General features: G+C 32.9%; 3 protein-coding genes, 1 long non-coding RNA gene and 1 other non-coding gene across 10 annotated transcripts; 4 read left to right on the top strand and 1 right to left on the bottom strand.

Moving 5' to 3' along the window:
• Positions 1 to 862: 862 nt before the first annotated feature.
• LOC123199395 lies at positions 863 to 4189 on the top strand. 5 transcript variants are annotated; one of them, XR_006498368.1, is made up of 5 exons: positions 863 to 1033; positions 1147 to 1213; positions 1371 to 2608; positions 4011 to 4064; positions 4175 to 4189. It is a non-coding gene; the product is annotated as an uncharacterized LOC123199395 (long non-coding RNA). The 5 variants fall into 5 exon arrangements; XR_006498366.1 differs by lacking the exon at positions 4175 to 4189 and having other exon boundaries at positions 864 to 1033; positions 4011 to 4173; XR_006498367.1 differs by lacking the exons at positions 4011 to 4064; positions 4175 to 4189 and adding an exon at positions 3057 to 3602 and having other exon boundaries at positions 864 to 1033.
• Positions 4190 to 8909: 4720 nt separating this feature from the next.
• Positions 8910 to 11342, top strand: LOC123199321 (phosphatidylinositol transfer protein 3-like). Its single transcript, XM_044614262.1, has 6 exons — positions 8910 to 9176; positions 9586 to 9656; positions 9804 to 9980; positions 10267 to 10365; positions 10453 to 10698; positions 10847 to 11342. Exons 2-6 carry the CDS (start codon positions 9591 to 9593, stop codon positions 11117 to 11119), a joined length of 861 nt encoding a protein of 286 aa, XP_044470197.1. The 5' UTR covers positions 8910 to 9176; positions 9586 to 9590; the 3' UTR covers positions 11120 to 11342.
• Positions 11343 to 12090: 748 nt separating this feature from the next.
• LOC123199322 (protein AE7-like 1) lies at positions 12091 to 14071 on the bottom strand. Its single transcript, XM_044614264.1, has 5 exons — positions 13639 to 14071; positions 13423 to 13528; positions 13215 to 13314; positions 12741 to 12786; positions 12091 to 12374 (listed from the first exon to the last, which is right to left on the bottom strand). The coding sequence occupies exons 1-5, from the start codon at positions 13748 to 13750 to the stop codon at positions 12268 to 12270; spliced, it is 471 nt and encodes a 156-aa protein (XP_044470199.1). The 5' UTR covers positions 13751 to 14071; the 3' UTR covers positions 12091 to 12267.
• A 1810-nt stretch (positions 14072 to 15881) lies between these two features.
• On the top strand, positions 15882 to 15955 carry TRNAI-UAU. The gene has a single exon. It is a non-coding gene; the product is annotated as a tRNA-Ile (tRNA).
• Positions 15956 to 17308: 1353 nt separating this feature from the next.
• LOC123199325 (pyridine nucleotide-disulfide oxidoreductase domain-containing protein 2) lies at positions 17309 to 23969 on the top strand. Of its 2 annotated transcripts, XM_044614270.1 has the most exons (17): positions 17309 to 17720; positions 17806 to 17967; positions 18159 to 18338; positions 18471 to 18528; positions 19103 to 19153; positions 19379 to 19461; positions 20025 to 20112; positions 20628 to 20669; positions 20758 to 20832; positions 20937 to 21005; positions 21592 to 21707; positions 22240 to 22352; positions 22731 to 22810; positions 23008 to 23128; positions 23210 to 23276; positions 23390 to 23546; positions 23829 to 23969. In XM_044614270.1, exons 1-16 carry the CDS (start codon positions 17467 to 17469, stop codon positions 23514 to 23516), a joined length of 1686 nt encoding a protein of 561 aa, XP_044470205.1. In that variant the 5' UTR covers positions 17309 to 17466; the 3' UTR covers positions 23517 to 23546; positions 23829 to 23969. The 2 variants fall into 2 exon arrangements, with proteins under 2 accessions (XP_044470205.1, XP_044470204.1); XM_044614269.1 differs by lacking the exon at positions 23829 to 23969 and having other exon boundaries at positions 17310 to 17720; positions 23390 to 23631.
• Positions 23970 to 24028: the final 59 nt, after the last annotated feature.

Genomic DNA, 24028 nt, shown 5'->3' with positions numbered 1-24028 from the left:
TTCGGTGAGATTTTAAACAATTTACTTGAACAACGTAATTCATGCTTCAAACAATTGTTAGTCCATTTAGTCATTCTGTTTGTTTTTGTCGTATCCAAACACACAAGCATCCAATGGTTTTCAAAGGTGATGAGATTATCCAACAATTTGGAAGATTATGTGTTTCAAAGACAACTCTTTCTTCTTCCTCAAGCAGGCTGTGATTGCAAGATATGGATGAAGGTGGAGGTAAAGGCATCAGTGATGCTTCAGAGACAACTCTTCTTGCTTAAAGAGGTTGTGATTACTAGATATGGATAAAAGGTCGAGGTAGAGGTGGAGAGGGGGAGGATATCAACAAGGGTTTGTAATGATAGTGAAAACGGGGAATGGGGACTTAGTTCTCACATTTTAAAGCTTAGCCAACAACTAATGGTACTGGTGAAGAGGAGGGATATCCATACCATAAGCTCAAACTCAACCAGTAAATAAAACTAATAAAAATTAGATTTTAAGTGAAAAATCTAATATTTGTATTCAATTACTTAAAAAAAATTTCTGAGCAAGGAAAATGTAAATATTTATTTTTATAAATGATATTATATATGCCGTACAACTTTTCCACGTGGATTTGCTTTGAGATTTGCCACAGCAATACGTCTTCACGGGCCGTGCTTGTCGGGTGGAGTGGAGAGCCGTGTTTCACAAGGCCAGCACATCAGCTGACCTGTATACAGCTAAAATTAATTGTTCAATTTAAGACCAACACAAACTGGCTTGCCGAATCCGCACGTTACCTTCATATCAGCCGTCCATCTTATGCCTACCTTTTCATCGTGTCCATCCGCTTCATTTAACATTCTATATATTAATCTGTTCCCAATTCCTTTTACACAAATTGTGTACAGCGTTTTCCTCTCCTCCGTCGTCGTCTTCTTCTCTTTGATCCAGATCTCCTTTTCTCTCTTGTCATACATGTCTTCGTCCTCAGGATTTGTTAGATCGCTACACGATCTATTTTCTGATCCAGTTGTAAGATCTATCTTTCCTGAAGGTTTGTTTCTCTTGAATATTCTTATTTTTTATGATTTGTTATTTTTATAACCGCTGTTAGCTCATTACTGCTGTTGTATTGATCTATTTTGTGATGAATTATTCTTTCTGTAGGTTTATAATCACCCCTGAGGTTCCTGGATGATTATTCATCTCGTCATCTTCCGAGTCTTCGATTCAGGTAACTTAATTTTTTTCTGTTTTGCAGTATAACACTTGTTTATTTATATTTATCTGTGGATTATGTCTTTTTATGATTGGTTGCTTGTATTTTCGTAGTCTGATATATATTAATTTCTTGTGGATTATGTGTTTGTATGATTGGTTGATTTTTGCAGATCGTTGACCAAGGATGATTGTAGAGGATTAGAGGCTGTTGAAGAGCAATATAAGAAATAATATGATATATATCACATGTAATATAGTATAATATGGATGTGTAAGATGTCGGGGCGAAAAGGCTTCTAAATTGAAGAGGCCGATTGAGTCCTGATTAATCTTTGTCATCCGACCTTTGCCATGACAGGTGCGCTTGCGTGGCAGGTCACTCATATTTTTAATAAAGTTATAAGTTTTTTGGTTTCGGAGGAGAGATCGCACGGGTATTGCCCGGGTTCTCTTCTCCCTGTGCTGTGTCCTTCTTTCTTCTCTTCTTTCTGTACTATTGATGTCCATATTCTGTTGCTCTTCGGATGACACATCAACAGCAATTGATTCTCTCTCGCAAAATGCAATACCCAAAGGTAAAATTTACAGTTTACATCCAATTGCTCAGTTTGAGAGTCCTCACCTTTATGCAATTCCTCTCAACTGCTGGGTATTCCTGATAGGCCTTAAAAATTATGTGAATAATATATCTGACAGACGATATATTAATATTTGTCATTCACAGTTACGCTTAGAATTGCAAGGAGTTCAACAGAACACATCTCACTTATTGATTTTCAAAGGTACAATGGAATTTAGTTTTACTTGTTAAAGTTACCTGCAGGCTACTTTAATTAATTATATATATGTTATTATCCATTGACGAAGTTCAAAGCTTAATCATATTTGTTTACAGTCGAATGTGTGAAAATTACAATAATTAGTTTGTTTTAGTACACAAGTAATATCATAACTACATACATTAATCTTCCAAGCTTCCTAGTATACAATTTTCCTCTCGCTTCCTTGCTTGGTGTTTCTTTTGTATTGTACGCATGTAGTCTTTTCTATGGGGGCTGGCAATTCTTCTGTACCATTTGGGTTTGGAAGGTGATTGATGGAGAAGAGTTGGATGATATTTGATTCACATAGTTTTTGAGTGGTGGAATTATTGAAGTCCCTCCTGAAGAGCATTTCAACACTCCTAAAGAATTGATTCGCATGGGAGCATAAGAAGATTCCAGATGCTTACAATGCACCACCACTGCAGTAGCAAGGTGTGGAATAAATTTTGAAGATTGCCAGAGCTTTTTATGTCATTATTCATTTGCAGCCAGTTACTCTCATCAATTAAGCTTGTAAGGCTGAGTAATGAAGTAATTGAGGTGATGGCAGTCAAATCTTATTATTCTAAAACCAAGGCGTTGAGGTGATGCTTTCTAATTTCATTCTAATAATTAGTATTCGTTTATGTCAATATTCAACATCTATTGATGTTTTTAATATGTATTATTTAATCATTTTATTTCTTATTTTTGTTTTATTTCATTTCTTTAGTTCTTTCTCATAGTTGTTTTCACTTTCATATTGGGCTATTGATTATAAGTTCATCAACATATTCCTTAAGATCAAGGAATGAGCATTGCTCTGAAATTGATGGAATCGGATTCCCCAACATGTGGTCCGGATTTCATTTCGTTCTTAGCAGGAATTTTATGTTTTGGTCTTTAGATGCCTGGCATTGGATTCTTAATGTTTTGAAATGTTATTGACAATGAGTATAGAGAACTATTTATGGTGTTTGATTGTACAGAATATTCTATTTCTACATGTAGTTTTACCTAACATACGATATTAAAACTACTATTGGACATCAGTTATTCAATCTGTAGAAGACAACTAGCTCCTCGACTTCGATCTTTTGTTTGTTGTCGGCTCATGATGACAAATTGAAGTTGAGGAGTGCACAAAGATTAACCGACTCTTTGTTTTCATGCACGATGAAGCCACATCAAAGGGATTTTGCTCAGGAGAGAGGCGCCAGGAGGGAGAGTTTGGTGTGTTGAAGAAGGCAATTGGCAGTTGTTTTGGTGGCAGGAAAATGTTTGGTTTTTAGGGTTTTAAAAAATGGACTTTGGAGACGGAAATATTATTTTTAAAAACTTAATTTAAGAGAAATTGATAGTTTTTAAGGTTTAAGGGGAGAAAAAAGATAAAATTTTAATTTATTATAAGTAAAATTGATGATTTTATCTTTAAAATTGATTCTTTGTTTTAAAAGATAATGGGTGGAAATGTGGAAAAAAAAGATTAAAGTATAAATAGCATAATCTTTTATTCCAGGATTGATATTAATTTTAGTGGATGAATCAAGTTATGTCTGAGGGTACAATTTTAATTTTATCTAAAGTTTTCATTATAAATTTCATCTTAAATATTTTTATAAATAAAATCACACATACAAAAAAAAATTGTATAATTTTTTATGTACAAATTAAGGTTATAATTTTAGATTGAGTAAATTGATTGTTTTCTCACATTTCAAAATCATCGCATCAGTTGCTATAATGTCGACTTTCACACAAAAATTGTTTAATTCGTTTGTGCGTATGTAACATTATTTTTTTTAAATTTAAAATATGGCTGTGTGGGGGGTCTGATTTAAACCTCAAATTATGAGTTTCGTCTTGCTCCCCCCATCTTTGTCTGTTTTGAACGTTTGTTTTATCGTATGTTTTTCTTTCTGATTCGCATCAACGCCGTTGTTTAACGTGGGCTTAATAATATTTGCTTATTTTCTTATAGTGTTTCTTTTTAAATTGGTTTCTCAGGTATATGGTGGGCGTAAAGCAACTCATATTCTCGTTGGGAAAATTTTTAATGAGGTATGGTTTTGACAATTACTTTCTTAGGCTAACTCATTTGTCGAAATGATTTTAATAATTTAGGGCGTGTTTTGTTTGGTTGAATTTAATAAAATGATTTCATCTGAAAGATCTGTAAGCTCAAAACGGGAAGAGCGCTCAATCCCTTTTCTTGGGGTTGGAGAGGATGGTGGTTCGATTCCACCCAGATCTATTTTTTGTTGCCAATACACTCAGACTCAGGCCTCAATTTGCGGTTGTTTTGTGGTTTGTTCATGTTCTGGGAATACATCGGGTAGACTTGAGGTATATTGTTCGGATCTATAATCACTGTATCTGATAAGTTAAAGTTTTACAAATATGATACAGACATGAACTTAGAAGTTTTAATATTTCAATAGTTTATTAACCCTTGGGTCAAGGTTTAAACTATTTTAACTAGACATTATAAATTACAGGAATACTTTAGGATTTCACGGATTACCGGTTAAAGATCAATTGGACTGGCCACATCAAATTTTGTTTCTATTTCTACTCCTTTTATTTGTTTTACTCGGAGTTCGATAGTACCCAGAATGACTGATATTTTTTTACTTGGTCTTTTCTTGGAAGATTTGTAATGATTTTCGAAATTTAGGTTATATTGATAGCTTGTTATATTATTTTAGTAAATTATTAATAGGAAATTATTGTGGTATTGAAAAATTATAATACTTTAGAGGTACACAAAATGTTGTCCAATGACAGTTGGTAAGGGGAAAGGTTGGACATGATTTGAGCCGGCTTGGCTCAGACAATGAATTGAGTTTTAGGTAGCCTCAGTTTGAGATTGAGTTGAGCCAATATAACGCAATCTAGTCACCAAAAAGTTGACAATTGATTTATCTTCTTTAATAATTTATCTTCTTCTATTACTTTTTCTCTTATGGTTTTTTTTTTTTTAAATCATCAATGATAATTATTTTTCTTTGACAACTTCTTTGGTTAATTCATTGCCAACAAGTCAATCTTGGTCAATCTCGAGCTTGGTATTCTATATTTGATTTGAGCTTCAGTTAGTTCTTGCTTGGGTTTGACTTACCGCAAATTTACTCTCATCAATTGGTGACTATGTTTTGATGTTGTTAGAGGCACGTTTAAGAACATCAACCACTTTGATTAGGAAAAAGGTGCAACCAATTTTTTCAACATATTGTAGTGAAACACTATATATATATACATTGTTTGATTGAGTAAACTAGCTTTGAATCTATCAAATGGAGTGGCTAGCATGGTTGGATTTATCTTAGTGATGGCGTTTGACCATTGTTGGGGGCTAATGCGCAACCACCTTAGGTTTAAAACTTAAATCGAACTGGCTAATTTAAAGAGACAATTCTGGTTCTGAGTGATGGTCCAATGACTTTAACTATTAGATCGCATCGAACCATGATTTAACCAAAAATGTTGTATTAAATTGAGAGTGAATTATTAGATCAACTATAAGAATGAGTGGTCGAAAATGATAAGATTGACGTTGAGAGTGACTAAAAATGACAAGCTTTACTAAAAAGGAAATGCCATAAAGGAGATTGATACAAGATGCAATTATAAACAACTAAATCAGGCCACGCGGAATTGGAAATTATGAGATTGAGGTCAACAAGAAACGAAAATAATAAGTTTGACATCGAAAGAAGTTGAAAATGACGAGATTAATACTAAAATGAATTATTTATAATTATATATTTTTTTAAAGACAAAAATAACTTTATTTTCAAATAATGTATTGGGTAATATAAAAAATATTTTAAAATAATTATATTCAAGAGTTTTTAAATAAAATAATATATTAGTATTCTTTTATTATTTTTAATTAAATACAATAATTATTTATATTTTTAATTATTATCAAATTTTATAAAATATAATAATAATTTATGTTTAATAGTATTATAATTAATTTATCTTCAAAATAATTTTTTAATTTTAATAATAAAATATTATCTAAATTAAATGCACCATCCGTGACAATAATTATTTGACCTAACCTATTTCCATATAGATTTGATATAAGTTGTATAAGTTTAAGTCATAGTTCCCATTAAATAAATTATATATGAATTAAGGGTTGCATTTATTTTCACAAATGTGTTAAATTTGAAATGATTTGAACATTTGAATTTAAATCAATTCGAATCAAATCTAAAATTAAATTATTTTTAAGATGAATTCAAATTCAAACTCATAAGCTAAATCTTTTAAAATTTAACCATTGTCAAACAAGACTTGTTCAAACTCGACTTTCAACATTAGATGGATATTGTACAGCCTCTTAGCATAGTTTCACAAGTGATCATATCATTATTTTTATTTCTTTGTGTAAGATTTTTGGGAAGAACGGTGTACAATACTTGAAATCTTGAATTAATATCCATTGTTATCCTCCAGGAATGGCAATTCAATTTTCCAAATTAGGGCTTTTACTTGTTCCATGAGATTTTCCAATAATACGGGGGATGTAGATGAAATGGCTAAAATCTTTATAATTAGAGATGAAGATGATTTGTCTTTTTTTTTTGGTTTTTTTTTATATATATTCTCTTAATTTTAAAATATTAAATTATTTTTAAAAATTTTAAATTATTATAATATTTTCCATGGGTATAATGGGAAAAGGGCAAAAAACAAGAATTTATGTTAATCTTTAGTTGATTGATGATTCGTTTTATTTAAAGAGATAAAAGATGATCGATTGGTTAATTTCGACTATAAAAGAAGTAATAAAGAAAAAAATTATAAACATTAAAGAAAAATATTTATTTTTTAAATTTTTGAGTGAAGTGAAATATTAAATTTTAAAATTAAAAAATATGATAAAATTTTAGTATTTTAAATATTTTTATAAAATAATAATTTTAATTTTAATCTTAATAATAAATTTTAATTTTATAAAAATAGCGCGGAGGAGTATATCTTTGCAGCAAACTTGTTTGGGAAATAGTCCGTCGGCTTTAAGATATTCCACGATACTATGCCTTCTTGCCCCCATCGCCATCCCTGTTGCCGTCTTTCCACGCTCGTACAGAGCCCACTCAGAAGATAATAACATAACTGAAGAATTTAATGATGAATTGATATGAATTTAATGATAACCTGATATTTGAGTTGAGCACAGCTCAGTAAAAGCAACTGGGTCTGGGTCTGGGTCTGGGAACACACGCCGATGCTCTCTCAAATCCGATGCATTAATTTTCTCTCTAGTTTACGGCTGCCTGCCTGGGGTACCTCAGTCTCATCTCATTTAAGTTCTCACTTCTGGTTCTAGACTTCTCATATTAAATAGGCCGAAATTCTTGTTCCTCCGCCCAACAGATTAAACTAGCTAAATTTGTTAAATTTAATAATATAATTATTATTTGATTAATAATATTAAAAAAATAAAAATTTATGTTATTTTTATCTTAATTTTAAAATTTAATAATTTTAAAAAAATATAATTTTTGCTCCACCCACTTTTTTTAAGCTCGACAACAAATTGATTGATACTTTTTCTTTTTGATGAAAAATTGAACCAGAGAAGAGGATTTGTGAAAAGGTCAATTATAAAAAATATGTAAATTTTTAAATTTAACTTAAAAATTAGATTAAACCATTCATCTTTGCCAACCCAATTACTGAAATACAAATATGATCTTGACTTTAATGTGTCCCAACATGTTTGAAAATTAGACGCAAATCCACACCATAAATGACAATTACTCAAGAATCAAGACCATCCACTTGCTCAAATTTTCAATTGTCAAATATAATTGGTCATTGAATTGTAAAAGTCTATTTAGATTTTTGAAAAAAAAAAAAAGCATTCTAGATGGCTTGTGTGGGTAGGGGTTGATGGGAGCATATTCGAACTTGAATAAAGAGTAATTTAAACTTGTTTCGGATTTAAATAGTTTAACTTGAATTTGAGTTCATGATGAAATTGTTGAAAAAACTTTTAAAAAAAGAAAAAAAAAAGATCATCAAAGATGTAGAAGAAAAATCATTAAAGAAAAAAGAAAAATGAGATGACAAAATTATTACAAAGAAAAATTTGTTAATAACTTTTTGACAACTTATTCTATTTGAAGAGTTTTGACTCAAACTTTAATTAGAGTTATTTTAGTTTGAGTTTAACTTGTTTAAGTATTCGATTGAGATCTACTTTAAACGATAAAATAATCAAAAAAGTTTTTGAAAAACACCTAAAAAAGAATTATAAAAAATAATTAAAAAAATAACTGTTAAAAAAATTAATTTATCAATGACTTTTTAATAATTTATTAAATTTAAATGAGTTTAATTTAAACTTTAGTTGAGTTTAATTTAAACTTTAGTTAAGTGTAATTTAATTTAAATTCGACTTATTCAAACTTAGGTTATGTCAAGTCGGTCTAGAAAAAGACTTAACTATAGAAAATTTTATCCGGATTTAACGAAGTTGAATTAGATGGCTTCCGAAGTAATGACACGATTAATGCTAAATAAATGAATCAAAGAATTTCTGAAACACATTTCCGCCGTGGAGACTGAAGTTGGTGGGAGTTCACCTGGTCCAATCCACAGTATGACATCAGTGGCTTGCTGCAGCCACCAATAGAATTCCAATTAAAGAAAGCCAAGAAACAAATGGCCATGCAGACTAGACTCCATTGAAATTAGCTTAAAAATTGCCGACATTGCGGACACAACAAGGCACCAACTTTTCCAAGCCCGGCTCTACAGTTCCCCCTTAATGGAAAAAACGAATTAAATACATATATAATATATTATTATATAATTAAATATTATTTTATTTTTAATTTAATATTAAAAGTATGCAGTTAGTATTTTGAGATTTATATGTTCTTGACATAGCCACTGCTGAGCATGAGATTTGTATGCGTATGGACACTACAGTCTCAATAGCTGGAAGTTACTCTTGGTAAAGTCAAGTGACGCTTGAGCGAATTCTCCCTCCTTTTCATCCTCTTTCGTGTCTATTTCTGCTCTGCGATAACTTTCTCTTGTTAAAGCATCTATATCTTTCTGCCTCTTTTTGGTTCACCCCACATCACAAAATATTTTCTTCTCAGTTGTCTTCCGGAAAATATTCAAGGCAGATTGCTTCACGGGGTACGTTTCTCTGGTCATCTTCTTAGTCTTCAACAAACTGAAACTAATACTTTTTTTAATTATTTGTTCTGTTCAATGAATGAAAGTTGACTTGTGTATGGATTCTGAGTCGGGTTTTTGTTTGCATGTTCTTGAGAATGTGTTGTGTGTAAAGAATAGATCCATGGATTTTTGTGATCAAATTATGAGTTTGATGCTTCGTTAGACACCGGTTTTGATGGTAAAAATGTTGAATAATAAGTAAAGGGACTCTGATTTTGATTCTGAGTACGGATTTGATTATCTTGTTCACCTGAAATCTTTTGTTGATGACTTGAAGGTCTGTTTCTTTATCTTTATAAACGTTAATAAAATTACTGTGAGAGGTTCCTGAAACTCCAATTAGGATTTAATTTGCTTTCACTTTCAGTAAGCATGTTTCTTCGGAAAAGGCAATCTCATAATCTTCAGGAGAATGGTTCTGAAGAGCGTGAAGCCAAGGTAAAAACCAGAAGAAACTCCATGAAAAAAAGAGCTCAAAAGTTATAAATTCAGCTCCAGTTCTTTAATTCAATTCATAGTGTTACTTGAATGAAGGTGTTTTCAGAGTGTAAAATAACATACCCCCGAAATTTATACTGTAAGCAGGTGAAAGAACTCAGAGCCGCCCTTGGACCTCTATCTGGACGAAGTTTGAAGTTTTGCACTGATGGATGCCTCAGGAGATATTTGGAAGCTCGATCCTGGAATGTTGAGAAGGCAAGAAAAATGCTGGAAGAGACACTCAAGTGGAGATCATCTTATAAGCCTGAAGAGATTCGTTGGGTATGCAATTAAGGAGTAATGCTATATATATCCACTTTTGAATACATAAATAAGTATACATATGATGTTAATTGACTATTGCTTTATCATTTAATCAAAATCAACTAATCACTTGATGATACACATCAAGTGTGTATGTATTTGTCTACTTAAAAGTGGGTGCGCATTGTTTTATTGTTCAATTAACCTAGAAGTTTTACAATGCCGTTTGAAATAGGCGTCATTCTTGTTTTGGCTCATCATATATTTGGCTGAAATTTTCCTCCTGATATATGCAATTCTACAGAATGAAGTAGCCCATGAAGGTGAAACTGGGAAAGTATCCAGAGCAAATTTTCATGATCTATATGGAAGGACTGTGCTTATAATGAGGCCTGGGAAGCAGGTTTGAGCTATCATATATATATATATATATTCCTTAGTAAATTACCCTGAATGTTAAACTTCTTAGCTTTCTGTTTTGTTTTTGCAGAACACGTCATCTGGCGAAGGAAATGTCAAGCTTCTGGTGTATATTCTTGAAAATTCTATCCTTAATCTTGCCGAGGGCCAAGAACAGATGTCCTGGTTGATTGATTTTACCGGGTGGACGGTGAACACCAACATCACCATCAAGACAATTCGAGAAATAATTTACATTTTACAGAACCACTACCCAGAAAGGCTAGCGATTTCCATTCTCTATAAGCCTCCAAGGTTTTTTGAATCAATTTGGAAGGTTTGAGCTCCTCCCAGAACCTGTCTTTGTTTATTTTGATAAAAATTAACAGAAAATGGCTTATTTTTGGCATTGAGTATGTTTCATGACTTGAAAACTATCTGGGTACTCATTGGTTGAACTTCTTGGAACTCTGTTTCTTTTATAGGTGATCAAGTACTTTCTGGACCCAAAAACATCTGAGAAGTTGAAGTTTGTCTACACAGGTGATAAAAGTAGTGAGGAGTTCATGAAGTCATTGTTTGATGTTGAAAATCTTCCGCGTGAGTTTGGAGGACAAGCCACACTGAACTATGACCACGAGGATTTCTCCCGATTGATGGCCCAGGACGATGTGAAGACTGCTAAGTTCTGGGGATTTGATGAGAAGCCCTTCCAAGTTATGAAGAACCATTCAGAGACTGAGGTGGCGCCAGTGTGACCCAGTTCACCTGCCACAGGATATCTATGAAACTCAGAAATGACAAATGCAGCAGCCTGGAATTGGTCATTTGATGCAAATTATAGTTAGTGTCTAATTTGCTAATACACCTGTAATTGATATCCAGTTTCTTGCTGAGGCGAGAAAAGGCTTGTTTGTGTCTAATGAAATAATGGTTATCAGACCCGTTCAGCTCTACATTATACATCAAAACGTTCAAATACGGTAGCATCTACTGCATATACATTGTTACAATCGTAGGTATAAGACTCACGTAGTATAGTTTAGGCTCCTGGCATAGGGTTTATATGGGTTTGTTCATGATGAGAACGCTTTAGGCTGTCTAGAACCAACAGGAAAAGTGGCTGCAATTTGCTGCAGCCTTGTCTTTCCTTAAAGCAGTGCAGAATTCTAATAAGTTTGCTTTTGACCAGACTCATTATAAAACTAGAAAAGATGTTTGATCATCATACTTTCCAGGATTTTTCAAACAATAAAGTTATGAGCCTCTATACTTTTTGAACCCGCTAACAAAATCAATCATTGAAGTTTAGCTAGCCAGATGTGAAGGATTCTTCATACACAGGTTCAGCAACTCACTTGAATTCAAGAAGGACATTATGAATTCAAATTAAGCTCAAACTGACCCTTGTTTTGACTCAATTCAGTTTGATTCCACTCCTAGCTTATGATAGATTATTGTAACAACACAGCTACTAGGCTAGCAAATTAATAAGGGGAAAGAATAACAAAAATGAAGTGTATGAGCTGAATAAATTCGAATTACTGCCATTCCCTGTAAGATAATATCCATAAGGTATAATATACTCCTGATGATTTGATCTCTGCTAACAATTGAGATCTAACAAAAATTGAATTCTTAGGTTCACATCTAAAAGCTCTCATATATATGTAACCTCAACCGAGAGATTCATAAATTCATCATGCAAGCCAACAGGAAGAATAAGACATACCAGGGTAAACTACACTCGTCAAATCAAATTCATATTACAACAAAATCATAACTTATTTCATTGTCCACAACTGCTGGTTACTCTGTACAATGGTATTTGTGCAGCTGAGTGCACTTAGTCAAAGTTCATTGAAGTAGAGGCACTCATCAGCAAAGTTCATTGGGGTCTACACACTCACCGACAAAGTTCGTTGGAGTAGAGGCACTCATCAACAAGCTGGCGAAGATTAGGATTTTCTAAAGCAGCTGCAACTCTCTCTTTATCATTCAACTGCTTATTAACTGCAAAATTGACAACTTACAAATTTCAGGAATAGTTTAAGGAGACCTGATAGAGGAGAACTGCACAAAGATGGGATGTAATTTTCCTTGTGCTACTTAAATTCATTTATAATGATATCGCAACAGAGCTGTTTTCCCTGTGTGGCAAAGACACGTAATTGCATGACCATGTGACTGATATGGTCATGCAATTACATATCTAAATTGAAGCGTGAATTGAAGAAATATATATACAGAAAAAAGATTTAAATGTCTTCCACTTGATAATTTATGACTGAAATGGCATTTTCATGTTTTCGAGATGATTCAGATTCAATTACATTGTTTAGATTGGTGGTTGGCTACACAGAAAGTAATCCATTTTACCTGATTCTTCATCGGCATGAGACCCCGGAGCTACTTTGATATCAAGCTGCAATGCATTAACAAACCCATAAATAAGTAACCATGATTAATGGATGATGCAATATGTTGAACATTTATCCTTTGCAATATTAAATATGTTGAACATTTTCCTTTTGTATTACAAACCAAATTAAACAACGGAAAATTTGTGCATTCATAATAGTTCAACAAGGAAGACACAAATCAAATCAAGATTAAATTTCATAGCAAATTCTATACGACAGACATCTACTTACCAACAACAAGACCCATCTAAGTGTTTATTCATATGATCAAGTGATTTAATTGTTTACTTTATAACTAATTCAAAATCCCTCAATCAGTTTGTTTGTATCGGGTAGTACCCTACATGGATTATTATTGTTAAAGCAAAGTTCTTCAAATTATTGAATCATTATATAATCAACAGAAGCACAAATGTAAATAAAAACTGACCTTGAAATGTTGAGGGAAACACTCTTTTAGTTTTTCTCTCAAGCACAGGCCAATCACTGTTGCCATACTACAATGTTGAATTGTAGGAGTGAAAGTTATCCTAAACAAATTTAAAAAAACCCTACATAATTATATTCCAAATATCCTAAAACTAAAATTTATATTTATATTTTCAAACAAAAATGAAGAAATAAATTAAAACACTCACAAAATACGCCCACGCCTCTCGTCAACGCTGATAGATTCTTCAGATAGAACACTGAGCTGCTCTAATGAGTACGGATGCTCCGGATCTCTTATATCTCTCACATAATTTAACATTCTGAGTTAAAGATCACCGTTTCTGTTCCAATCATCAAACTCAAGACGAACAAAAGAAGATAAAATTAAATAAAATAATTGAAATAATTATATAAAAGGATATCATATATTTCGAGAGGATCAACGAAGTCGTCGCTGTGAGGTTCTTCACTGCGGGGGATCCTTTCCTTCCTAGCGTGGACGACCGGGTTCGCATTGATCAGACCAAGAGTCATCTCGTCTTCTACCTCAGTCTGCTTGCTCGTCTCTCTATTTTACTTTATTTTTTGGTTTCAACAGGATGGTTCACAGACTAGACTCCCAACCGAACGGTGAGAGTGCTTTTTGTATTGATCGATTGATTTCACGTTCCAACCACCGCCTGACACGTCACTCTGATTTTTATTGTCTGGTAATGGAGATCTCTTTACGGCGCCCATAGTTTACGCGTCTTCTACTGTAGCGGTCGGCGCTTCCAGATTCGCCACGTCATCACCGCAATCCACGATAGGTAATTTATTGACTTGCATCTTTGTATCTCATTGGTAGCTGAGATTCTTCGAGTGCTCCTCGATCCATATTAATATGAACAGATAATATATAAATATAATAGATTAAAAATTAACATAAATTAATTAATTTTATATAATATAAAATTTTAATGTTAACATTTATAAACCTATCGAATGACCACGTATTCAATCTAATAGAAAGCTTAACAGAGAAAGAGTTAAAAATTAAAATCTTATAAATAATAAAATCGATATAAATAAATGATATATAAATGTAATAGATCTAACTTTAATATAAGTTAATTAATTTTATGTAATAAAAGTTTCTTTTATATTTGATTATTCAATTCAGAAAAAAATTATCTCAAATAAATTTGGGCTAAATTTGTTCATTAAATCAAGTTTGAATTCTAACTGAGATTATTCAAATCTAAGTTTGATAAGTCCAAAATTTTATCATGAATAAGTATTTTTTATGAAAACTAAAAGATTTATTTTTATCGAGAGGTTAACCTATTATTAAAACAATATCATTAATCTTTAAAAAAAATTTTAGTTTTTTTTTTTATTTTACTTTTAAAAATTAATAATTTTCACCATGTAGTTATTTTTAATATTAAACTATGATATTTTAATTTCACACTATCATCAAAACTAGAGTTCACAATCTATCACAATAATAGCTGATGATGATCCAAATATTGCTGCTGTTCATTTAGACCCCTCTTCATTGACGTCCAGAGATGGTGGATTTTCGTAGTTTTGGGCATTCAATTCCAGTGCCGATGAGTCCATTGGTCGGCTCGGTTGCTGGCCTGGAAAAGTTTGGTGAGTAAGGTGGTTTTATTTTGTAATCTCTCGAGCTTTTTCATGTTGCAACCCTCTTCTTTATTTTTTTTTTGGTTGTGAGCTGAATTTTTCTTTTAATTTTAGAGGGAAAAAGTTAATTTTTCACGTGAAAATACCATTGAAAAGGAAAACGATATCAATAAGATGGTTGATGACACATCCAAATAAATTGTAAGAAAAATGGATACTAAAAAGAGATAATGCATTTTATAAGGTATAAGTATAATGTTTTGAAATTTAAGGGATAATTGTTATTGATAAAACAATGAAAAATAAACAATTTTAAAATTAAGAATGGGGAGAAATTATCCATTTTTTAAACTAATGTAAGAAAAAGAGATAAATTTTTATTTTTGAATATTAATGACTAAATTATGTTTTTACTCTGATAAGTAACAAAAAAATTTTAACAAAATTAAATGATAAATGAGCATTTAAATTTTCAAAAATTAATGAATGTGCATACAAAAACTTTTTATTGAAGTTTAGGTAATTAGGTCCATAACCAATACACTGGTTTGATATTAATATGATATTTGTGGGTTTCGAATATGAGAACCTCTCCCTTAAAAATTTCACATTTATTGACTCAAGCTACCTTTTGAGATATTAAATTACCATATTACTCATACCCGTTTAATATGATATTTGTGGGTTTCGAACCCCAGAACCTCTCCCTTAAAAATTTCACATTTATTGATTCAAGCTACCTCTTGAGAGATTAAAATTACGATATTACTCATACCCATTTAACTTTTAAAAATTCTCATTAACTTAAATAAGCAAAAATTTAAAATAATCATTTTCATATAAATTTATCATTAAGACCCATTTTGGGTGGTGACAATTAAAGTGGCTTTGGGAGTATAGGTATGACAGTTCTGATGACTGAATTGTGCTCCATGTAGCGGCCCACTAGAGCAAGCTACAGTTCAAGACAGGGCAAAATAACAAATTTCTGTGATTAAATGTTTATATATATTATGCTGGTTGCTGCCATTCACATGGTCCCGTAGCTCAGTTGGTTAGAGCGTTGGTCTTATGAGCCGAAGGTCGCGGGTTCGAGCCCCGCCGGGACCATTTCATTTTTTAACTTTTTGTTCAACAAAGCTAAAGATGGTTAATGACAGATCAATAGCATGATAAATTGTTAAAAAAGCTATAAATGAAAATAGAAAATTTTAATTCAAATTGGTGTAAAGAAATAATTAGGATTTCTTACAAAATTTTTGAGAATTTCTTTCCTTATGCTTTTATGAAGTTAATTATGCATTCGATCCTAAATCTATAATCAGTTTTGTTAAAATTTTTAGCTACGAGTTTTGTAGATTGGGTTTGCTAGACTTCTCCAACATTCACTAGAAACAAGTTCAAATCGAGTTAAGTCTAAACAAATATTAACTCAAACTCGATTAAAATTTAGAATGTATAATTCAAGCTAATGAATGATAACATTAAAAGAAATAAACGATAACACAAAAAAGATGAATAGCTGAGTTATTGAGTTGAAATTTTAACTCAAATTCAACTAAATGTAAATTTTAGTCCCTCTACTCAGAATCCACCCAAACTTTCCTTTGTGTCTTGGAGAAAGGTTTTAGACAATTTCTTTGAAGATTGGGTTTTGAGGTCTTTACAATGTGGGCTGGGTTTTAGGTTTTATCTTGTTCTGGGACTTCATCTTTGTAGGCTAAAACCAATCCAGAAAAAATTGAAACGTGTAGTCCAAAGTTATGTTTCATCTTTAATTATTTGGATATTTAATTCCTGCAGCATCATTTGTAATTGCATTACATAGAAGGGCTTAAAACTGCATTGTGTTGTGCCATTTACTTAATTACCAGTTGAGCTGAACCGAACTCAAAGTTTCGGTTAGTTCAAGTTCGATTTGATATTATAATTGAGTTAAAATCAATAAAAAAATGTTATTGTAATACGTATTAATCAAAACAATATTATTTTAATTGATTCAAATTAAACTTTTTTAAACTTATACGCATAACGAGCGAAGCATCTTCACGTCTCAAGCTCAATAAAAAATGAAACTCTTAAACTATAGCTTGAGATCAAACTTACCTAAATCATGTTCGTTTTGAGTTTGTTTTAATTGATCTGACAATTAAACTTAAATCAGTTGGGCTCGCTTATCACTTGTTCTTATTTGCTTGGAGGTATTGTATCAGAGGTGGTTATATTTTATAGAAGTTACGAGTACCCAATGTTGTGGACATATGTATTTTAAAAAATTTATAGATTATTAATTAAATTAAATATTTTATATATTTTTAAAAAATAATATTATATATAAATAAATATGTATTATTGTGTCATTAAATAATTAAAAATAAAAAATAAAATTAAGAAAAAAAAAAAAAAAACCTCAATACTTTGGTATCCAATGTCGTGATTCTCAGTGAGGCCCAGCCACCAGCAGCAGTAACACAGTCCATAATCCATAAGATTCTTATGATTGCGTGTAAAGCACCAAAAATGAATCACCTGAGGGTACTTTAATCCATCATCATTTCCTCTGCAACCGCAAGCCATTAAACAACAAACACAACTTCCGCGCTTCAGACGCTGCAAGGGAAATGTGGCGGAGGAGTTTCAGCAGCGCAAGCGTTGCGCGCGAGTTGAAGGACAGGAAATGGGACGCGCTGGTGGTCGGGGGCGGCCACAACGGCTTGACGGCGGCTGCTTATTTGGCTCGAGGAGGCCTTTCAGTCGCCGTCCTAGAACGTCGCCACATCATCGGCGGAGCAGCCGTTACTGAAGAACTCATACCAGGTTTTAAATTCTCTCGCTGCAGCTACCTCCAAAGCCTCCTTCGGCCCTCCGTCATCAGGTGAGCTTGCAAATGCATTTGCCGTGTGGTGTTTACTCAACTATTAGGCACTTTTTTTTTTTGAAATTTATTTAATTATTTATAGGGAGCTAGAATTAGCGAGGCATGGACTGAAGTTGTTGAAGAGAAGTCCATCATCGTTTACGCCGTGTTTGGATGGAAGTTATCTTCTGTTAGGACCTAACAAACAACTTAATCATGCTGAGATTTCCAAGTTCTCAAAACGGGACGCCGATGCTTACCCCAGGTGCTGTTTTTATTTTTCTCTATTTCAACTTCTGTTCGTTTTGGTTCAGTGAAATGCCTCTGATTACAAGAACGTATTGTTTTAACTACGTAGGAATTCAACTACAAGTTATTCATGATAGTTGGGTGATGTTATACGTTAGTCTATTTGTTTTCATGTTTACATAACGTGCTTTTAATCATAATTTACAGGTATGAGAATCAGCTAGAGAGGTTCTGCAAATTTATGGACCCACTTTTGGATTCACCCACTCCTGAATTGTTACAAGGTGTTTCATCTTTCAATGATCGTTTCAAGAATAAAATACGCAACTTAGCCTTTTGGGCTAGTTGTCTTAGGCAAGCCCTCTCTTTGGGGCAAAAAGACATGCTGTAAGTTCTTTTCTGCAACCTTTGGTGATTTTAGTGTTATGTTAACACCTAATGGACGTTGATGAGTAATAAACCCAATAATCATGAATTATTGTCTCTGATTTAATAGTGTGCATTTATTTATTTTGATAGGGACTTCATGGACCTTTTACTGTCGCCGGCTTCAAAGGTTTTGAACAACTGGTTTGAGGTTGTCACTTAATCTTAATTTCTTCTATGTTATTCTTTGATTCCTTGAATGATAATTAAGAGTAGTGTCTCATATATTTTTCCTTCTGATTTAAGCTCAATGTTGTTATTTGAGTATCTTTCTTATAGTGATCTAGACTGACTAACTGTATTTTAGTCTCTCAAGCATGTAAATAGATTTTAATGTTCCTTCAAAGAAACAATTCCCTTAGTATGCTATTATCGCATTTCTGTATAGTAGTAACATTTTGACTATGTAATTTTGCATAATGAATATTGTGCAATATTTGTTATGAGCTCCTCAAAGCATTTTTCCAACCATGTAGGATATATACTTTTTTGAGACATAATAGGATATAAACTTTTTTAGGCCAAAGTTTTCTAAGAAGTGTTGTCCATCATATTATCTTTTGTTAGATAGCCATAAGGAATTCATTTTTTTTGGTTAAAATTAGATTTTCCTTTTCCAATGCCAATTTTAACTAGTTATAGTAGTACTTAAAGACATCCTTTTTTACAAGATCTTATTTCTTTTGTGCTTATTGATCTTCCTTCATGGTCTTTGATATACACAGGGAGATGTTTTGAAAGCAACTCTTGCCACTGATGCTGTGATAGGGACCACAGTAAGCATCCTTCCTAACTAGTGTGGAGATGGATTTTTGTTTCAAATTGGATTGATCTATATAATTTAGTGCTTGAGAAAGTGCCCTTATGCAACATAGTTTTTTCTGAATTACAAGGATGTGATTGGATTTATTTCATTGTGATTCATTCAGTTATATGTTTCCACATTTAATTTTTATTTTTTCTGGGGCTAATCATTTTACCTTTTTAATTGTCTATTGTAGGGTAGTGTCCATACACCTGGGAGTGGATATGTCCTCCTGCATCATGTGATGGGAGAAAGTGATGGTGACCGTGGAATTTGGTCGTAGGTATTTCTGTTACTGGCTTGATGTATATATTGTGTGTCAGAGGAATATCAAGCTGTAAATTGCCTACCATTACTTCACCATTCTGCTGAATCTTTGGGTGTTTCTTGTACCCGTAGAAATCTATTATTTTGTATCCCTGGGATCTTTAGGAAGCTAATATTGTAACAAAATTTGATAATGAGTCTAACTAAATCCCACCTGGTAGTGTCCTGCATGCTTGCCTTTTTCTAGCATGTCTTCATTTATTGAATTTATAGATGACGTTGTAATACGACATTTAGGGTTTTTTTCTGGAGCCATGTTATAGGGTACATTTTTTTTTTTGGAGAAATTAAAATTTATAGAAGTATGTTATAGGGTACACTTGCATATGTGTTTTCAAACTCATATCATTTGTCCATTTCTCACTGTGTTACTTTTGTACTTCTGTTACTATCTCCAGAGTCGTTCATTGTTAGTAATTTTGATTTATGTTTCAGTGCTCCATGATGTTATCAGATCCATCTTTTTATAAGCTTTGTCTTACACAACTAGTACCTGATAACTAACACTTTTGTAGGTATGTTGAAGGTGGGATGGGTGCAGTATCCATGGCCATTGGCAATGCTGCTAGGGAAGCTGGGGCTTGTATTTTGACTACTGCAGAGGTTTGTTTGTCTGGAATCATTACTTTAGCCTTCTTAACATGTAACACCTGCTTCATTACCAATGGTTTCAGTGTTTTTCTATCTAGTTATAGAAAATATAAATTTAAAAAATCATTTTCTGCCATATACACCAATGATATGCATGAAATCTTAAATTCCAAAACCTATTGAAATTGAAAAATGTGTCAAAAGGCCATAACAGGGATGCTATTGCCATTGAGGGTAGTAATCATGAGAGTTGTAAACCGGTGTGGGCAAGAGAAGGACAGACCTGGTCTTACATGATTACATTTCTAGGTAATTTAGCTTGGCTTTGTGAAAATTTATGTAGAGGAAGTTTCTGGTTTATGGTTAATATTGCCTGGACAAGTTAACAGAATATATTGTATGCACAATTTTTAATTCATGGTTTTGGTTCTTTGCAATTTATGAGTTCTATCTCATAATTTTTTTATAGGCTCATTTATATTTTACAGTTGCTTGACCCTCGCTAGTTGCTATGTTTCTTTTTTCAGGTTTCACAGTTGATGATCAATGATTCTGGCAGAGTAAATGGGGTTTGTTTCACCTCCTAAATTCCCTCAATGAAGTGAGCTTTGAAGTTTGGGTAGAACTAATTAAATATTACTGGCCATTTATGCTTAGGTACTGTTGACTGATGGTACACAGGTGCATTCTTCAATTGTTTTATCAAATGCGACGCCTTACAAAACTTTCATGGTAAAACTTTACCATTATTGTTTTATTGCGTGCGTTAAGCTTGGTAATGTTGTTGCTGTAAACGGATTTTAATGGTGATCATAGGCTATGCTTTCCTAGTACAGGAGTTGGTGCCAAAAAATGTCCTTCCAGATGATTTCATCCTTTCTGTTAAGCACTCTGACTACAGCTCTGTAAGCTACCTTAGTAACTTCTTACTTTTTTATTACACAATTTTATCAATATGGTGACCCTTTTGTGTTGCATGATCTGTTACAATTCAGAGTATTTAGGTGGTATCTGATCATTTGAAAGCTTAATGTGTGTTGATAAATATATTTTGTGGTATACCACTCAGTGGTAGTTGGGATTACCATGAAAGGTAGTATTTGGATTATAAATATTCTGCCAAAGGAAATAATTGCTGCAAGTTTTATTATATCTAGAAATGTGGATACAGTAAGACAAGAAGCATGGTCTGTTTGTCATTTCTGCCAGATTTATGAATTTTTCTGTTAAGAAACTGAAGCCATTTAGTTAAATAGGTTGTTCTTACATGTTTTTTACTCAAATGTAGCTTCCAATTTTTTCTCTTTTTCCACATAAATTTCTTTCTGTACGAACTTCTTGAGGTAGAGTTGATTGTAATACTATAGAGTTCTAGTTTAGTTACAGTTATGGGATATCCATTGGTGAAACTACAATTGCAAAATGTTTTAGGACTTCTTTCTTACAGCTAATCTTACCTTTGTTATGTGTGAACGACTTTTACTGGAACAGGGAACTACAAAGATAAACTTAGCTGTTGATAAATTGCCCCAATTTTCTTGTTGCAAGTTAAGTCATCCTGATCCAGGTCCTCAGCATGCGGGCACCATACATATTGGTTCTGAGAGGTATGCCATTATTTCAGGGTTGTTTATTTGTTGGTTCTAGATCCATGTTTTAGCTTTGAATTTAGTCTTTGTGAGAGGCTTTGTCTCTATTGGGGTAGGGTAATATTTGCCTTTCCCTGGGCACTTTGTTGGAAGCTCAAACCTTAATGGAAAGACCATTGGTGTAAGTATTTTCCTTTAGCTTGCATTTTTTGTTTCTGTTCCTTAGATTTCAAAATTCAACCACGATAAAGGATAGTTAAAAAGCAGGGTAGAGCCAGAGCAGCACTAGTGCTGTCTACTATTAACTAAAGAGGTTAGACTAGACCATGATGATGGAATGATTAACAGTGGTTACAACTTAATGTCACAAATAGGTCTACCTGAACTTTTTTGGCAAATCAGGTGTTTTGGTAACATCTAAAAGCATTGAAATCTTTTGGCAATGTTGGACGCCCAAATTTTAATTTATTTCAGCACCTTAACTTATCTGAAACTATTTAGTTCCAAGATTGTCTGCCTCTTCTAAAATCTATTTTATCACTTTTTTTAGCATGGAGGAGATTCACTCAGCATGCCAAGAAGCTGTCAATGGATTACCATCTAGGAGGCCAATAATTGAAATGACAATTCCATCTGTTCTGGACAAGACTATTTCTCCACCTGGTACTCAAAATTTGTCTTACATGAATCTGATGTCGTTGGATGATCTTTTTCTTCTACTTCATGGTACTTTACCTTAAAAGAACTAACATGGGTTCTAAAACTCAAATCATTCTTATGAAATTTGTAGTCAGAGATTTATCACGTAAACTGCATGAGATAAAGTCACTTTAGTACATTGTTTATTTCATATTCAATAGAATTACAATTATATAGGAGGTTAGGATAGCTAATTTAGGAAGACTATTAACTACTCCTATCTAAGTTTAGGAAGGATATTATAGCATTCCTAATCTATATGATTCTCTATGATTCACTATCAATACAAATATCTCAACAAATCTCAACATAAATTAATTAAGTTTGGCTTTCTATTTGTAGGGAAGCATGTTATTAACTTGTTTATTCAATACACACCTTATAAGCCATCGGATGGCAGTTGGACAGTTTCTGCTTATAGGGTGAGTACATATGAAAATTGAAGTTGGTTTCACTTTCAAGCTTATTATTATTCTGAACTTTCAGAAAATTTCCGGCTATTTTCTGGACCTGCCTATAATTTTTATGTTTATATTTTTAATTGGTAAGATCTTATTGTGATCCCACATTGATTTCGCTTACTAATCGGGTGAGAGATATCCATCAAATTCTGCTTCAGGAATCATTTGCAAATCGATGTTTTGCCCTGATTGATGAATATGCCCCTGGCTTCAGCTCATCAATAATTGGCTATGACATGCTGACACCACCAGATCTTGAAAGGGAAATTGGCTTGACAGGTACTTGAAAGCTATGACCCTTGTGATCAGAAATGAATTAAGATAAATTTCATTATTCTCTAATTAAAGAATAATTCACAGGAGGAAATATCTTTCATGGTGCTATGGGATTAGATTCCCTTTTCCTCATGCGACCTGTTAAACGATGGTAATTCTTTATTTCTTCTAGCACGTGTGCTATGTTTATAGCTTAGACGATTGTTTACTATGATTTCTTCCTTCATGCTGATTTAGATGCAAATGATTTATGCTGTATTGCAGGTCAAATTATAAGACTCCTCTGCAAGGACTGTATTTGTGTGGTAGCGGGACTCATCCTGGGGGCGGTGTGATGGGTGCACCTGGACGCAATGCTGCAAAAATGGTTCTTCAAGATTTCAGAAAATGATTTAATCAATGGCCACTGGTTGAAGCCCTGGTACTTCTCATTTTCAATCTATCTTAATTTAAGCACATTTGTAAAATCAAGTTTCTTGTATTAAACAATCCTGTCTTCACTTTCACCTGAACAAATTAGTATTGCATCTGCAAAGTGAGAGATCATGAAACCATGCATTAGTAGACAACAATAGGAGCACAAGGCTTTTTTTATTTTTGGTAGGAAGTCGGCTATGGTCGAGTCCTGACAATGAAAAAGGTCGGAAGAACTTAGATGTGTTGATCACCATGATAGCTCTTGTGCACTGGTTGGATTCTACAGGCATGCTTTAGCCAGCTTCATGTAGACACAACGCAAATTTTTTAGCTTTACGAGCGACTGACCTATCCGATACTAATTAGGAGGATTGAGGCTTAGTTTCCGACCTTTGGCACAACAGAGTGCGTTTTTGCCAGTCTAACAGGGATCAAAGCGTACTTTATCCAAATCGTAGGGACTACATTGTCATTTTCTCAACTAAG

Source organism: Mangifera indica, chromosome 16 (genome assembly GCF_011075055.1).
Source record: "Mangifera indica cultivar Alphonso chromosome 16, CATAS_Mindica_2.1, whole genome shotgun sequence".
Lineage (NCBI taxonomy): Eukaryota > Viridiplantae > Streptophyta > Magnoliopsida > Sapindales > Anacardiaceae > Mangifera > Mangifera indica.
The sequence above is the reverse complement of the archived record's forward strand: the minus strand, read 5'-3'. Positions and strand labels throughout refer to the sequence as shown.

What these genes read in the sequence shown, in the direction of transcription:
- LOC123199321 (XM_044614262.1), top strand. Translation starts at nt 9,591, where the DNA reads ATGTTTCTTCGGAAAAGGCAATCTCATAATCTTCAGGAGAATGGTTCT. An exon ending in TAATGAGGCCTGGGAAGCAG is followed by an intron (nt 10,366 to 10,452) that starts GTTTGAGCTATC and finishes TTGTTTTTGCAG; the next exon opens with AACACGTCATCTGGCGAAGG. An exon ending in TTTTTGAATCAATTTGGAAG is followed by an intron (nt 10,699 to 10,846) that starts GTTTGAGCTCCT and finishes TTTCTTTTATAG; the next exon opens with GTGATCAAGTACTTTCTGGA.
- LOC123199322 (XM_044614264.1), bottom strand. Translation starts at nt 13,750, where the DNA reads ATGACTCTTGGTCTGATCAATGCGAACCCGGTCGTCCACGCTAGGAAG. An exon ending in GTTTCCCTCAACATTTCAAG is followed by an intron (nt 12,787 to 13,214) that starts GTCAGTTTTTAT and finishes AATGCATTGCAG; the next exon opens with CTTGATATCAAAGTAGCTCC. An exon ending in TCATGCCGATGAAGAATCAG is followed by an intron (nt 12,375 to 12,740) that starts GTAAAATGGATT and finishes TCAATTTTGCAG; the next exon opens with TTAATAAGCAGTTGAATGAT.
- LOC123199325 (XM_044614270.1), top strand. Translation starts at nt 17,467, where the DNA reads ATGTGGCGGAGGAGTTTCAGCAGCGCAAGCGTTGCGCGCGAGTTGAAG. An exon ending in CTTCGGCCCTCCGTCATCAG is followed by an intron (nt 17,721 to 17,805) that starts GTGAGCTTGCAA and finishes AATTATTTATAG; the next exon opens with GGAGCTAGAATTAGCGAGGC. An exon ending in ATTCTGGCAGAGTAAATGGG is followed by an intron (nt 20,670 to 20,757) that starts GTTTGTTTCACC and finishes ATTTATGCTTAG; the next exon opens with GTACTGTTGACTGATGGTAC.